The sequence below is a fragment of the Bos grunniens genome, chromosome 14 (assembly GCF_055505025.1).
Source record: "Bos grunniens cultivar Pamir isolate PY7600 chromosome 14, Bosgru_T2T1.0, whole genome shotgun sequence".
Lineage (NCBI taxonomy): Eukaryota > Metazoa > Chordata > Mammalia > Artiodactyla > Bovidae > Bos > Bos grunniens.
In genome coordinates this window covers 84,312,243-84,326,182 of record NC_141178.1, presented here as the reverse complement: position 1 = coordinate 84,326,182, position 13,940 = coordinate 84,312,243, and the positions used below count along the sequence as shown (strand labels likewise).

At 51.6% G+C, this 13,940-nt stretch overlaps 2 protein-coding genes and 1 pseudogene across 2 annotated transcripts; 1 reads left to right on the top strand and 2 right to left on the bottom strand.

The window, feature by feature from the left end:
- The first annotated feature begins 1,042 nt into the window (after positions 1 to 1,042).
- LOC147359921 (liprin-alpha-1-like) lies at positions 1,043 to 5,915 on the top strand. Its single transcript, XM_086338123.1, has 3 exons — positions 1,043 to 2,051; positions 2,883 to 3,055; positions 4,364 to 5,915. Exons 1-3 carry the CDS (start codon positions 1,987 to 1,989, stop codon positions 4,417 to 4,419), a joined length of 294 nt encoding a protein of 97 aa, XP_086194249.1. The 5' UTR covers positions 1,043 to 1,986; the 3' UTR covers positions 4,420 to 5,915.
- A 2,044-nt stretch (positions 5,916 to 7,959) lies between these two features.
- Positions 7,960 to 12,011, bottom strand: LOC147359920 (uncharacterized). Its single transcript, XM_086338118.1, has one exon. It carries the CDS (start codon positions 8,914 to 8,916, stop codon positions 8,215 to 8,217), a length of 702 nt encoding a protein of 233 aa, XP_086194244.1. The 5' UTR covers positions 8,917 to 12,011; the 3' UTR covers positions 7,960 to 8,214.
- Positions 12,012 to 12,496: 485 nt separating this feature from the next.
- LOC147359919 (5S ribosomal RNA) lies at positions 12,497 to 12,616 on the bottom strand (annotated as a pseudogene).
- Positions 12,617 to 13,940: the final 1,324 nt, after the last annotated feature.

Here is a 13,940-nt window from a genome sequence, read left to right as displayed (position 1 = left end):
AACCATGGTGCTGTCCAGCCCGCTTTCCTCCAGAGGCTCTCGTGTCCATCACGGCATCCCTGATGGAGGGAGCATCAGGAGGGAGCTCTCTGCCTCTCCCCTCGGGTCACTTGGATGAGCCCCTGTTGTTGGAGTCCAGTGCCCCAAGGGATGGCCTTCCTTGTCCCTCTCCTGCTCCCAGCCCGCTGACCGAGCACTCCTGGGCCTTCCCGCAGGACTGGGGTGGCCGTGCTCCAGTTCAGGCAGCTCAGTGCACAGGAGACCTTCTGCTGAGCACAGCAGACCAGCGCCGTCCCCCTGGGGTTGGTGACCTGGGTGTGCTGCTCGCCTGCTCTGTGGCCTGCTTTGCCCTCCTGTTCAGCGAGGACACGGCACTGCCCTTCCTAGCCACATGTGGCACCAGTGGGGCAGCTCCCATCCTGGGGGAGGGCAGCCAGGCGCAGACCCAGAGGCCTTCCTCAGGAGGAGGCCCGGGGGAAGGGGCTGGCCTGGGCCCTGACTCTGAGGCAGGTGTTTGTCTCCACTGAGTCCATAGTCAACCCAGGCGTGTCACTTCCCTGCTCTGTTCGTTGTTATTTTCTGATTTTTATAAATGCTTATTTTAACTTGAATTTGAGATTGATCCGTGTTCAGTTCCATGTGGAAAATTTCTAGCCTTTGTAGCCTTCTGTTGTCTGAGGGTTCTTGTTAGAGCTCAGGGGAGGGAGCCCAGTTTATCCAGCTGCTCTTAAATGAGTTCAGCTCTATTTTGCACTAAGTTACTTTGTTGTCACCAAGCTCCTGTGGGGCTGCACGGGATCAGTATTCTTTACAGAATCCCACCAAAAAAGCACAGGTTAGTTGGTCAAAACAACGCACTCATTGTTTATAACAATACATGCCATGCATGTTTCCTAAAACCTCCCCTGGTTTAACCACACACCGAAATGTATCAGTGAGACCTGTTTGGACCCTGCAGGGTTAATCTGTTCCCACACTGTCTTTCCTTTCCTCACACCCAGGACCAGCGGAAACGCTGGGAGTCCAAGAGAGATCATCTTCTTCTTCTTTTTTTTTTTTTTAATTAGTTTATTTTTTAACTGAAAGATAATTGCTTTACAGAATTTTCTTTTCTGTCAAACCTCAACATGAATCAGCCATAGGTACCCATATGTCTCCTCCCTTTTGAACTTCCCACCACTCTAGGGTGATACAAGATCATCTCTTAGTGAAGACCTGGGGGTGCCTTATGGAAACCACTGTGAGCGAATGACACTCGAACTGCGTGTAAGTACTTCAGTGGGTAGTCCCCAGTCTGTATGTTACCGAGAAATACGATCCAGGCACATGGTGTTCGCGTGGAGGGGTTAGGTACCTTTTCTGTGTTTCTCTTGTTGTCATGGGTTCCAGTAACCTGCATCATCACTGCAAATGATCTTGGATGGTGGCACAAGCTGTGTCTTTTTCTCCTTCAAACAGAAAGGTCTGGACGGCTTTGCTGAGAGGTTTTGTACTCTAGCTGTGGTTCTTCCGAGCAGCATCTGGCGATGAGCACAGTCCTTTCATCAGGGCAGTTCATGCCGTGCAGGATTCAGGGTGCCAGCATCGCTCTGCTGTCCTGCCCCGCAGGGCCGTCTGGTCGCTGGATTCCAGGGAGGGCCGAGGCCGGCTGCAGGGAGGCTCCCGTCCGGGGTCTCTGCACTCAGTCAGATGCTCTCGTTGTCCCATAGCCTCGCTTTTTTTGAACAAGACAGTCCTTTAAGATGGCATTAAGCTATAACAAGGGTTTTTTTGTACTTGGGGGAAAGCATAGCTAATAGATCTTCAAATAAGTTTCTGGTTATAATGTAGGGCCTGTGTGATTGCCTTTTTCAGAACAGTCTATTGTTAGCCAATTTGACACTTACCTCACTCCCTCAGCTGCCAGCTATACAGGAAGAGGTAGGAGATGACAAGACCGCCATCAAATGTGAAACCTCGACCCTCGCCTGGCCACGGTCGCTTCGGATGGGCCGCCTGCGCACGGGGGCGCTGCGCACAGCCACCCATGAGGACCTCAGGGACGCCCACAAGTCAGTGACCTGTGTGTGCATCGTCAGTTTCAGGAGCCCTGCACCTCTTGTCTTGAAAGAGTTGCAAGGATGATTTTAAAGGAATACCACTGAGTTCGGTGCCTGTGTTTAGTGGTGAACTTCAGGTGCTGGGGAAGAAGAGCTCAGTGACCTCAGTGATTTTAGAAAGTGTCCATCTCTACAGATTGACTCCTGTGGGAGCTTTCTTCCTGCTCTGGGTAGAGGGCACGTTCCTGACGGTGACGGCCCCATGCCTCTCGGGTTCGCTCTTGAGGGTCCCTCCCTTTTCTGCAGGGGTCTCCTCTCAGGAGACCCTGTCCCCTCCTGTGACTGACACTGTCCTCATTCAGACCACCACTTGCTAAGCTCCCATCCTGAGCCAGGCAGCACTCGATGGGGGGCACGTGTGGTCACCTGACCAGCAGCCCTGCACGGTGATCGTCGCTCTCCTGCCACGGCCAGGGACGGTTACCCTGTGGGAGGCGGGGGGAACTACCCAGAGCAGGGGAGCACGTCTTCTCCTGGAGCGTCGTCACCTGCCGAGCAGCAACCCTAAGGGAGGGTCAGAGCGCCCTCTGCACCAGCTGTCCTGAAGTCAAGCCCTCCTCTCGGGAGAGCTCGAGGCAGAGAATCTCAGCTTCCCGGTGCGGTTGTCTGACACCGGGGGCCTGCATTGCTCGTGTGGAGTCTGGTTGGTGAAGGAGACTCCAACTGTCAGCTGCGAGGTTGAGGCACGGGTGTTTCTGGGTGCCCGTTTCTATCAGTAGCTCTTATGGAGGGGTGTGTGTTTGCACAGGGGTGCCAGTTAAAGGTCGTTTTCTCTCCCCGAAGCTCCACAGGCTCTCAGGACAGCCCCGGGAATAACCCCAGCAGCAGCACCAGCAGCCAGGGCTCGCTGCACAAAGCCCCAAAGAAGAAGGGCATCAAGTCCTCCATCAGCCGCTTGTTTCGCAAGAAGGAAAAGGGCCGGCCTGAACACCCCAGCAAGGAGGCGTTAGGACCAGGTGGGTGCTTCACCGTTCAGAGGGAGGAGGGCCTGCAGGCATCTCCCTTCTGTGTCTCCCCTGTCGTCCCCATGAGGCTCCTGTCAATCACGCTGGGGGTCCTCCTGGGAGCAGGAGTGAAGGAGGCGTCTGTCTTCTCAATGGGTCTGAGATGATCGGCTGAGTTAATGAGTGGATGGTTGGATGGATGGATGAATTAAGAGTGGATGGATGGATTGATTAGTGAGTGGTGGATGGATGAACAGATGGCTGGCTGGCTGGGTGGATGAACGGAGCATGGAATGAATAAAGCAGATGATTGTACTCCAGTGCTAGAAACATATTCTACGAAATTGGTTGAGTAGGAGCTGGGCGATGATTGTTTCATCCTAACAGTGACATGTGTTTGGAAACGGCCTAAGTGCTCCTCAGTGAGGGGTGAAGTACAATCTGTGGACACCCCACAAGGAACAGCCCGCCCTCCTTCCTGCCACCTTCCCCATCCCCAGGAGCTCATCAGGGGTTCTGCTCATGCCCCCCACCCCACCCGACAGCCACACAGGTCCTCCTGGGGTCCCCTCATCACACAGGGTTATCATCAGGCCCCCATATCACTCAGCTTCCTCTCCTTGAGGACAGCGCATGTTCCTGCCTCTTCAGCCACAAATGTGTTGAGTCTCGTTTGTGCTGGGTGTGGGATTTACAGGGGTAAGTAAAGCAGATGTGGTCTGGAGCACAGTTTAGTGACAAGAGAGAAAAAGGAGCAGATTATTAAATGCTATCCCTATTAGTAGTAAATACAATGCTGAGATGGATGGTGCATTGATTATGTACCAGATGCTGTGTGTGCCCCTTACCAAGCAGGTGCTGCCCCCTCCCGATTTACAGAGGACAAAGTGACAGTCACCTGGTTAGGGAGCGGTTAGGGCAGGTTCACACCCACCCAGTGGGACCAGACACTTTGCCGAGCCCCAGCCACCTCTCTCGTGGATGAAACAGGAATGAGATGGCTCTATGGCATGATGATTCAATGGACATGAGTTGGAGCAAACTCCAGGAGATAGTGAAGGACAGGAAAGCCTGGAGTGCTGCAATCCAAGGAGTGACAAGAGTCGGACACAACTGAGTGACTGAACTAAAAACTGAGTGTGTGCTAACCTGTTTCAGTCGTGTCTGACTCTGCGACCCCAGGAACTGTAGCCCACTAGCTCCTCTGTCCATGGGATTCTCCAGGCAAGAAGACTGGAGTGGGTTGCCATGCTCTCTTCCAGGGCATCTTCTCAACCCAGGGATTGAACCCACATCTCTCATTATCTCTTGCATTGGCAGGCAGGATCTTTACCCCTAGCGCCACCTGGAAAGCCCCAGTGAATGCTGACAACTAGAAATGCAGAAAATGAGGGCTGCTCCTAAGTTAAACTGGAAGAGCAGCAAGCACAGGTTGTAAAGAGGAAAACACACGATGAGCGACAACAGCGCCAACAGAAACAAGGGATGCGTTCACCCACAGAAAGAAAATGTCTGTGCCGTTCGGAAGAGGAGCCCGTCAGCCCTTGGAGGGACAGTTGGAACCAGAATGAAAACCGAGGACATGGTCAGCAGTGCCCACCACACGGCCTGGGTGGCGTGGTGTCACTCACCAGGCTTCCTGTATCCCCAGAGCTGCTGGCAGTAACATCTCTGAGTGCCAGGCCGGGCAGCATCCCCAAGTGAGCTAAGGCATCACTGCTCTCCTTCCAGTGCTGCTCCGGAGCCCTCTGTAGGCGGCCACCCTCATCCCCTGCCCTGCCACTTGCTGGGGCCCAGCTGTCCCCCTGGAATCCTTTCAGCCCTTGAGCTTGGGTGTTCCCAGCCCTCTGCCACACCGGACTGGGACACAACTCAGGACTTGGGCTTGAGATATCAAGGAGACCGTGAATCTGGAAGGACACCACCCTGGGGCCTGTGAGAGAGCAGGAGAGCAAAGCCCCTACGGGGAGGAAGCAGAGCTGGGGGAACGTGCCCACAGCCTCCACTGCCTCTTGCACAAGTGCCTTTTCTTTGTCTCTCCTTGATCTGAAACAAAGCCCAGCTGCTGCTGCTCCGCAGGTGATTCCTAAAGATGCACCTCCTGCCAGAGCTATTGTCCTGCTTCTCTGGGGCTGCCTGAGTGTGCTCAGGAGTATCAGACAAGTAGGGCTGCCACACCTCATACTGGAGGTGGGGGGCCTGATACTGGGGAAGGGTTGGAGGTGGGGGGAGGGTTTGAGCGTCGGGGAGGGCCTGATGCTGGCCTAGGGTGCATCATTTGGGTCCCCATCAAGGTTGCCCTCGGACACCCCACGCTGTGACCGATGGCGAGCCTCGACACCTGCACTTTGTTCCCACCCTCGGCCCGCTGCCCACGCCTCAGCAGCAGAGGGGCCCTGTCCCCGCAGATGCTGAAGTGATGGAGCCTCTTGTCTCCGGAGCCAAGGGCATGAACACACCGTCGGTCGTCCTCTAGGGACACCTATGCTTCCGCCTTCTGGCCTTTCCATTGCATCCGTCCATTTCTCTTAACAGAATGTCCGTGTGATGACACGGGCTCCCATTACCAGCTCTGGTCTGTTCTCAGTGAGAGTACAGCTTACCCTCGGCACTCTTTATTGGCCCTGGGAAATTTTGCTTCAGTACTTTATTGAAAGAAAGCAATAAATAATACTATGATAAAAATAGTTCAAAAGTAGACTGTACATACTTTGTCACATATTCGGGAAGTTCACAAAAGATTAATAGAAAAATAGAATGGTAACAATGAATTGTACAAGTAAATTAAAGGCAGAACCCACATGTAAAGAAACATGCTGTCTCTGTCTACCAAGATACCAGCTGCATAATAAATATCACACTGTGACCTGAACGCATCTCTTGCTGGCTTTTTTAATGTGCCGCTGAAAAAGTAAAAATTACATTTGCTACTTATACAATCCAGAATGGCTATGTCATCACAATCTAAAAATGTACGCCTAGGTCCATTCTTTAAACATGTTTACAATCATGTAAAAAGATGATTTCCATAAAAATAAGGCCTTTGTCAGAGCTACACTACCCTGTCTGTCTGGGAAGTGGCACCTTCACTGTCCAGCTCGATGGCTCTGTAGTGGGTGCAGGGCATTGAGATTGGTCCCCAAAGAGTCTCACCAGAGAGGAGGGATCCAGGTCCACAGAGACAGGGTTACAGGAGAGATTTTCAGTCTTCTTCTAGGCATCCTTTCAGCCCAAATTTCATTAGAAGCTCACATTTAACACCCAGTACTTTTAAATCACTTCACGCTGTGGACAAAAAGCATTTCTTGCTAGAAAAAGTACAGTTTAGGCCAGTCGTTAACATCCAACAACAACTGGTTGAAATTAAGTTTTCTTATTTCAGAGTGATTGTTGGAGAGCTTGGTTACATTCTGGAAGGATAATAAAGCACACCGTGTCATGATGATTTTACAATCGCAGGAAAACCCCTTCTCTCATGGCTTAACATTGAAAAATTAAACAAGAATAATTACAATAAATGCATCATTTACAAAAGCCCTGTGTTTGTTCATAGGATTTATACAGACAAGCACTACAGTACATTCATTTGAAAGACTGAAATCAGGTATCAGAACATGAAATTGATCTGAAAGGATATTCATAGCCTGAATATACAAGAAAAAGGAAGGAATTATATAAATGAAGTCATAAGTTTACATAAATATCAGAAACATTAAATTCTAAAATATTTTCTCTATGGTATTCATGAATTTTTCACTAATTAAAAACCCTGTAATATCTTCGGGTCCATGTAACAAGTATTAACAGAGTAAAGATTCCATCGAGTTCAAAATGTAGTCTTTGTTGTATACTGGATGCTGTATAAACATCTGGAGAATTCGTGCAGGTAAACTGGAAACACACACAGAAAAGTCAGTCCTGGGTTGGCAGCTGGTGCCCCAGCCCCTGCCCCTCCTGACACCCCCACCCCCCCACCCCATTTGGGGCTTCAGCTGCTTTGAGAATTCAGAGAAACATGGAGGGCCAAGCAGATCAAGGAGAGAACTCTGTGGCTGACTTTATTCTGACATATAGCTAAAAGCTGCTGGTAAAAAAACCTCAAAAGCCCAATCCAGCTTTCTAGCTGAGATGTGAACAGGACAGAGCAGACAGCCTCCTGCCCTCAGAGTTGCTCGAGCAGGGCTGGGCCCCAGGGCCAGACCCACCAGAGGCCTACCCAGAGCAGCGCCTGCAAGGGAGGGTGGCCCCTTAGCAGCAGCCGAGCCCCAGATGCCGGTGCACCTCCGTGTGAAATGCTGGCCTCCGTACGGAGAGGCCCAGGGCAGGGCAGCCTCGTGAACCCTGACACTCTGGGCCCTGTTCCCTCCGAGAATGTGCACGCAGGGCATGGCTGGCAGCACTGCCGCTGTGGGAGGGATACCCATGCGTCCCTATGCGAGGGGCCTTGGCCATGCTCTGACCACTCCGGCGGCAGTGGGGCACCAAGGTCACGTTCTCTGGTGTGAGGGTTCTCCCAGGCTAACCTCCAGAGACCCACTGACCCTCCACTCCCTGGGGCGTGGGCTCCATGCCCCCGCAGGACCAGGCCGGCCTGTACTCACCCCAAAGCACATCAGGAGCAAGTCCTGACTGTAGCAGAATCCAGCCCCTGCATTCCCGCCACGCTGCCTGGTCCCATGAGCGCGGGAGGAAGGGTGCAAACACAGAGTGCGGTTAGTCGTGCAACGTCACATGGGGCACGAGGACACACAACGCACACCCGCAGCAGTGCCCACTCCTACTGAGGGTCTGGGGAAACTTCTAGAGGGTGGATGAGCCAGAGAGAGCGAGCCTGGGGGCTGCCACGTGGGGGTCCCTGCCACCCGGGGTCGGGGGAGGGCGGTCAATGGCACATTTGATGACGTAAACGTGGTCATGGGGACAGATACTCCACGTCGGCAGCTGCCAGTCTCTCCTTAGACCTACGGATTCACAGAGCTCCACATTCACAGATTCCACACAGTCTATTGTTATTCAATTTTACACTTACCTCATTCCCTCAGCTGCCAGCTTTACGAGAAAGAGGTAGGAGATGACAAGACCACCATCAAATGTGAGCCCTCGAGATCAGATGAGATCAGGCGCGTTCAGGGTGGTATGGCCTTAGAAGGAGGCGGCTGCCGCCGGGGGCCCTAAGAGCCCTGCACTGTGCCTCCCTTTCGCTCTGACCTGCCAGTCGGGCCAGCAGGCCGCACCTCACCGTGGGGGCGCGCGCTATACTTGAGCCGAACGACCCGCGACCAGACTCCGCCGGCCAATGGCGCCACGCTCCCGAACACTGCCACCCCGCGGCCAGCAAACGCCTGGCCAGGTTCGGCAGCCCGGAGGGCTTCCGGGACCCCCAGTGGCATGCCAGGCGTGCGTGCGCACGGGGCCTGGGGGGTGGGCTGAGGGGCGCGGAGGTCTTGGCGCCCTCCATCCCGGGCCTCTTGAGGCCCGGCCGCGCTCGGCGAGCCAGGCCTCCCTCGATCCCGTTCGCTGCCCAGGGCCACGCGGCCCAGATGTTTCTGGCTTTCGGCCCTGCCGCCGCCCGACCCCCGCGGCCCTCGGGCCTCTGAGCCTCCTGTGGGCCTAGGCGCAACCCAGCCAGGGCCCTGAGCGCCCATCCTGCCCGACACCTGCCCGATGCCCATACCCACCGGGAGCCACGGAGGCGCGGTCCACCCGAGTGCCTCAGCCCCGCCCCTTCGCCCTACTGAGGCCCCCACCTTTCCCCCACGCCGCCGGACAAGCACACAACCTTCCTGCGAGAGCAGACGAGCGACAGGCAGGCACACGGACAGACACACAGACAGTTGACAGCCCGCCGTCGCAACCTCATCAGCCAGAGCCATAGCACCTGTGAGAGGCCGGGGCCAGAGGAACGGACGGGCCGCCGGGTGTCAGGAGAGACAGAGGCAGAAAGAGATGAAAGTTCAGAGATAGACTCCAGGACTGTGAGAGGGAGATACAGATAGACAGACAGACAGACGCGTGTGCGTGCGCGCGCGCACACACACACACACACACGGAGCCAGAGACAGAGGGAGACACAGAGCGAGTGACAGAGAGACAGCAAACAGGAGACAGGGGAGAGAGGATGGCATCGGATCTGAGACAGACACATTGGCACAGCCCGTGACGCACCTCAGAGGAAGGTCACACGGAAGAAGCAGCTTCCCCAAGGGAGGGGGCGTCGGCTTTGGGCCGGGCCCGGCTGGACGCGGTGCCCTGGGGCTGGCGGTCACCCGTGGGGACCCCAAGACTTCCTTGAAGCCGAGGTCTCAAAGGTCCCCTTTGGCCTGGCTATCTAAGGCGAGACCCAGCCCCCATCCCCAGGCCAGAGGGTGAGTGTGTGAGAGTGTGTGTGAGTGTGTCGGTGGGTGAGGGTGAGGTCGGGTCGACTTGGGGCCGAGTGAATACCCAGAGTGGAGGGGGGAGGGTGTGGAGGCCGGGGGTTGGGAAGCTTGCGTGTCCTCTTGCTGTCTCTCTCTCCCTCTTTCTCCGTCTCCCTTACCTGTGGTTTCTAGCTCTTGACCTGTCTCGGCGGCAGGGTGTGTGTGTGTGTGTGTGTGTGTGTGTGTGTACCTCCAAACCCAAAGCAACTTTCTATGGAGACATAGTGAAGGGTAAATGCATTCTTACTCATCTGATATATCCTAAAACACTGGACATGTCTGAACTCAAACTTTCAGGGCCGCCTTCCTGCCACCCCTGGCAAGCATTGATGGTGCAACTGTAATCCTCTAAAGGAGCAAAAGTCCTGTACAAGTCCAGACATCTGCTCTGTACAGTCTCTTCCTGCAGTACAGAAAAGTATAGAACAGAATGACACATTCTTTGTTAATTGTACAGAAGAATCAGCTGCTATCTGCTGCCTAGTCAACATGGTCAACATGAGGAAGTCAAGCAAGAGTTCCAAATCTCTTGAATGTGGTCCTTGGAAATACTTCTGTTCTTAGTTGCTCAGTTGTGCCCAACTTTTATGCTACCCATGGACTGTGGCCAGTCAGGCTCCTCTGTCCGTGGCATTTCCCAGTCAAGAATACTGGAGTGGTTTGCCATTTCTTTCTCCAGGGGATCTTCCCGACCCAGGGATCAAACCTGAGTCTCCTGCAGGTGGATGCCTTCCCATCTGAGCCACAATACAACTAATTGCCTAGTCAAAATACAAAGAAAAAAGCTAGTGTTCTACTAAGTGGAAAGATGATTTAAGAAACGGAAGCTTTCCTTTGTTGGTATATTTGAATCTTTATTTAGTTTTATTTTATTTTTATGATTAAGGCTACTTGAACAAGGCAATGGAGAAACCCCAGAGTTGAAAAGCAATTGACTTTTTAAAAGAAACATGTGGCAGGTGAAACTTTCTTCATTTTTTAGAGTTGGTTCAATGCAAAATCTTTATTCAACAAATATGACTCTTGTGAACTTTATTTCAAATCTCCACGATGAATCACTAAGGCATCAAGGAAGAAAGGAGTAGAGGTGGAGAAAAAAAGAGCAACCTTTCCCCTTGGCTCCATCTCAACCAGCTGCTTAGTTCCTTCATCTCATGGACTACGATCTGGGATAATCTTGTTTGTCTGATTTTTGTTTGGGGACCGTTTCTAGTCACAGGGCTAGAAACAGTGGAGGGGGTAAGCCCTTCTTTCCATTCCACATCAGACCCAGTGGGCAGTCCAGGCCCTGCCCACTGCATTGAGTCTGTAGCAACAGAATCACCAATGATGCTGGTTAACAATGCATATTGCTGGAATCCACTCCATGAGGACTATGGAAGATCTTCACATTTCTGGAAGAGCTGCACACCTCCAGAAGGAACCAAAAGACTTGCCTGAAATGGTAAAGGTATAAGTATTGGACTGAAAGTTGGAAGGTCTCCACCTTTGCTATGTAAGTAAAATGATCTTTCTTTGAAATGAAAATGGATAATACTAAAAGTTCACATTGTTCTAGAGCATTAATTAAAAAAAAACCCTGAATTATAGAAATCTGATGTATGAGTTCCTGGAAAGCAAGAACCTATATTTATTGATATGTCTTCATGCCTTAGATCGTCCCTTGAATATAGTGTGCACATCAACAGAAGAAAGAAAAGAACTGAATTGACAAAGATACAAAGAGATCCAAAGTGCTGAGCCAAGTGAAAAGCTGAGGCTTCGCAGAACTTTTCTGTCTTTCACACACTGAATAAATATTGAGCACCTACTATGAGCTAGTAGGCATGCAATAAGTTTCTGGAAATAGAATGCTGAGAGAAGAAGAAACACAGTTCCTTCTTTCACTGACTAATGATAAATAACAGGCAGATACTTTGAGAACTTCTATAGGGGCCTCTTCCCTCACCAAAAACTGGGTGTCAGAGAAGGCTTTTCAGACTAATAATTGAGTTGAGATCCATAGGTTGAACCAATGTCAACCAGGGTTGAGATGCAGGAAGAATTTCAGGCAGGTAAAATAGCATCTTGGAAGGCTACATGACAAGGGAACCTTAGTACATTCAAGAAATGAAAAATGCCCTATGGGATGGAACCAAAAGAGTGCAGAGGGCATTCCGGTGAAAAGAAATCAGAGAAGAAAGGGGGGACCAAGCAATGAAGGGATTTGGTCATATCTTCACTATGATGGGAAAATACAAGAGCAGTTGGAGCAGGGAGGTGATAGAATTGCATCTGCATTTTAAAAAGGTCATCTTGCTCCACATCACTCATGATTGGACAGACTCAACTCCAAACTACAACGAGGTTCCACTTCACATTAGTCAGAATGGTCCTCATGGAAAAGTCTGTAGATAACAAATGCTGGAAAGGATGTGGAGAAAAGGGAACTCGCCTCCACCGTTAGTAGGAATGTGAGTTGGTAGAGCCACTATGGAAAAGAGTATGGAGGTTCCTAAAGGAACTAAAACTAGAAGTACCATATTCAGCAGTCCCACTCCCAGGCATATATCCACCAAAATTATAACTGAACAAGATACATGCACCGTCTGTGCACATATATCTGTGTGTGCGCGCGGGTGCGCGCGAGCTCCGGCGTTCGCAGGCGAGGATGGGGGTGGGGTGGGGTGGGGGTGGGGCTGGGGCTGGGGCTGGAGCTGGTGCAGCCCCCTGGGATTGCCTGAGGCACGCCAAGGGAGCCCCAGACGGAGACCCGCGGGACGGTGGGGTGGGGTGGGGGTGGGGCTGGGGCTGGGGCTGGAACTGGTGCAGCCCCCTGGGATTGCCTGAGGCACGCCAAGGAGCCCCAGACGGAGACCCGGGACGGTCGTCTGGTTTCCTGGAAGCCAAATGCGGAGGGGCTCGCGGGCCCCGCGGAGGCAACCCAGGTCTGCAGCGGGAGTCAGTGCCCTGGCCACCCAGCCCCAGGAGGGGCTGTGGCTGCGGGAGCCCAAGAGTTGGGACGTGGGGCGGGGGCTAAAGGAGAGGGAAGGCAAAGAGCCTACAGCACCCGGTATACCCAGGCGGTCTCCCACCCAAGTACTAACCAGGCCCGACCCTGCTTAGCTTCCGAGATCAGATGAGATAGGGCGCGTTCAGGGCGCTATTCGCCTTAGACAGAGGCTGCTGCCACCGGGCGCCCTAAGAGCCCTGCCCTGCATCTCCGTTTCGCTCTGACCTGCCGGTCAGCCATTCCGTCTACAAGTGATTTTACTCTCTCCCCTTTCAATCCCTGCTTTCTGAGAGTCTCTCTCCTTCCATACTTGATGGTGTAATGAATGGATGCCTTAGATCATTTTCCCTCAACATTTTTTTCTCTTTATTTTTACATTGATTTCTATGAATTCATCTTCAAGTTTATGGATTATTTCTGCTAGCATCTCAAATGTGCTGTTGAACCTATCAGTTTTTCATTTCAATTATTTTAGTTTTCAAATCCAGAATTTATGTTAGTTTCCTTTAAAAAAAATAATTTGTAGCTCTTCATTGAGTCTCTGTTTGTTGACTTCGTATCATACTGTCATCTAATTCTTCAAACATGGTTCCATTATTTCATTTTGTAGTTATCATTATTTTGATATTTTATCTTTTGACCTTCATACTGAATTTATAAGTGATATTCTTATATGAGTTATCAGTGGTATGTTATACAAATGCTTTACTCACCACCATTACAACATTAGAGTTTTCTGAGTTTAACTGTATACTTACCTGTCCCAGCAGGTTGATAAAGAGTCCAAGCCTAAAGCCCCTTTAAGGAGGAGGCAAGCTTGCTTTCTTTTTCACATTCTTTTGCCTAAGACAAGTAGGCATTGTAGGGAGCAGTATCTCAGGTTCAAGGACATTCCTCTTTTTGAGCTTTGGATGTATGTTATAGGAAAGGGTGTGGGCAAAACGCTCACATCCTTGAGATGTTTTTTGTCTATTCTCAGAGGCTAGTTGAGAAGTATATATGGCCCCACTTAAATTAGTGAGCCCCTTCTGATGTCTGTGTCAGAAGCTTTTTCTGTCACCTTCACTTTAAATAAAATATACACAAAGCTCTGAGTGACTGAGACTGTCTTTGGCCCCAGAGTAATATCTTCTTCTTAGACACCATGAATCCAGTGGCATCGGTCACCGTTGACTGCTAGGTTATCATCTTGGGGGCTTGTCCAAGATCTTCAAGACAAGATAAGAACACTCAGAGTTGAGATTCTTTTGCTCTTTTACTGTGCTCTCTACTTTACTACGGAGAAGGCAATGGCACCCCACTCCAGTACTCTTGCCTGGAAAATCCCATGGGTGGAGGAGCCTGGTAGGCTGCAGTGCATGGGGTCGCTAAGAGTTGGACACGACTGAGTGACTTCACTTTCCCTTTTCACTTTCCTGCATTGGAGAAGGAAAGGGCAATCCACTACAGTACTCTTGCTTGGAGAACCCCAGGGGTGGGGGAGCCTGGT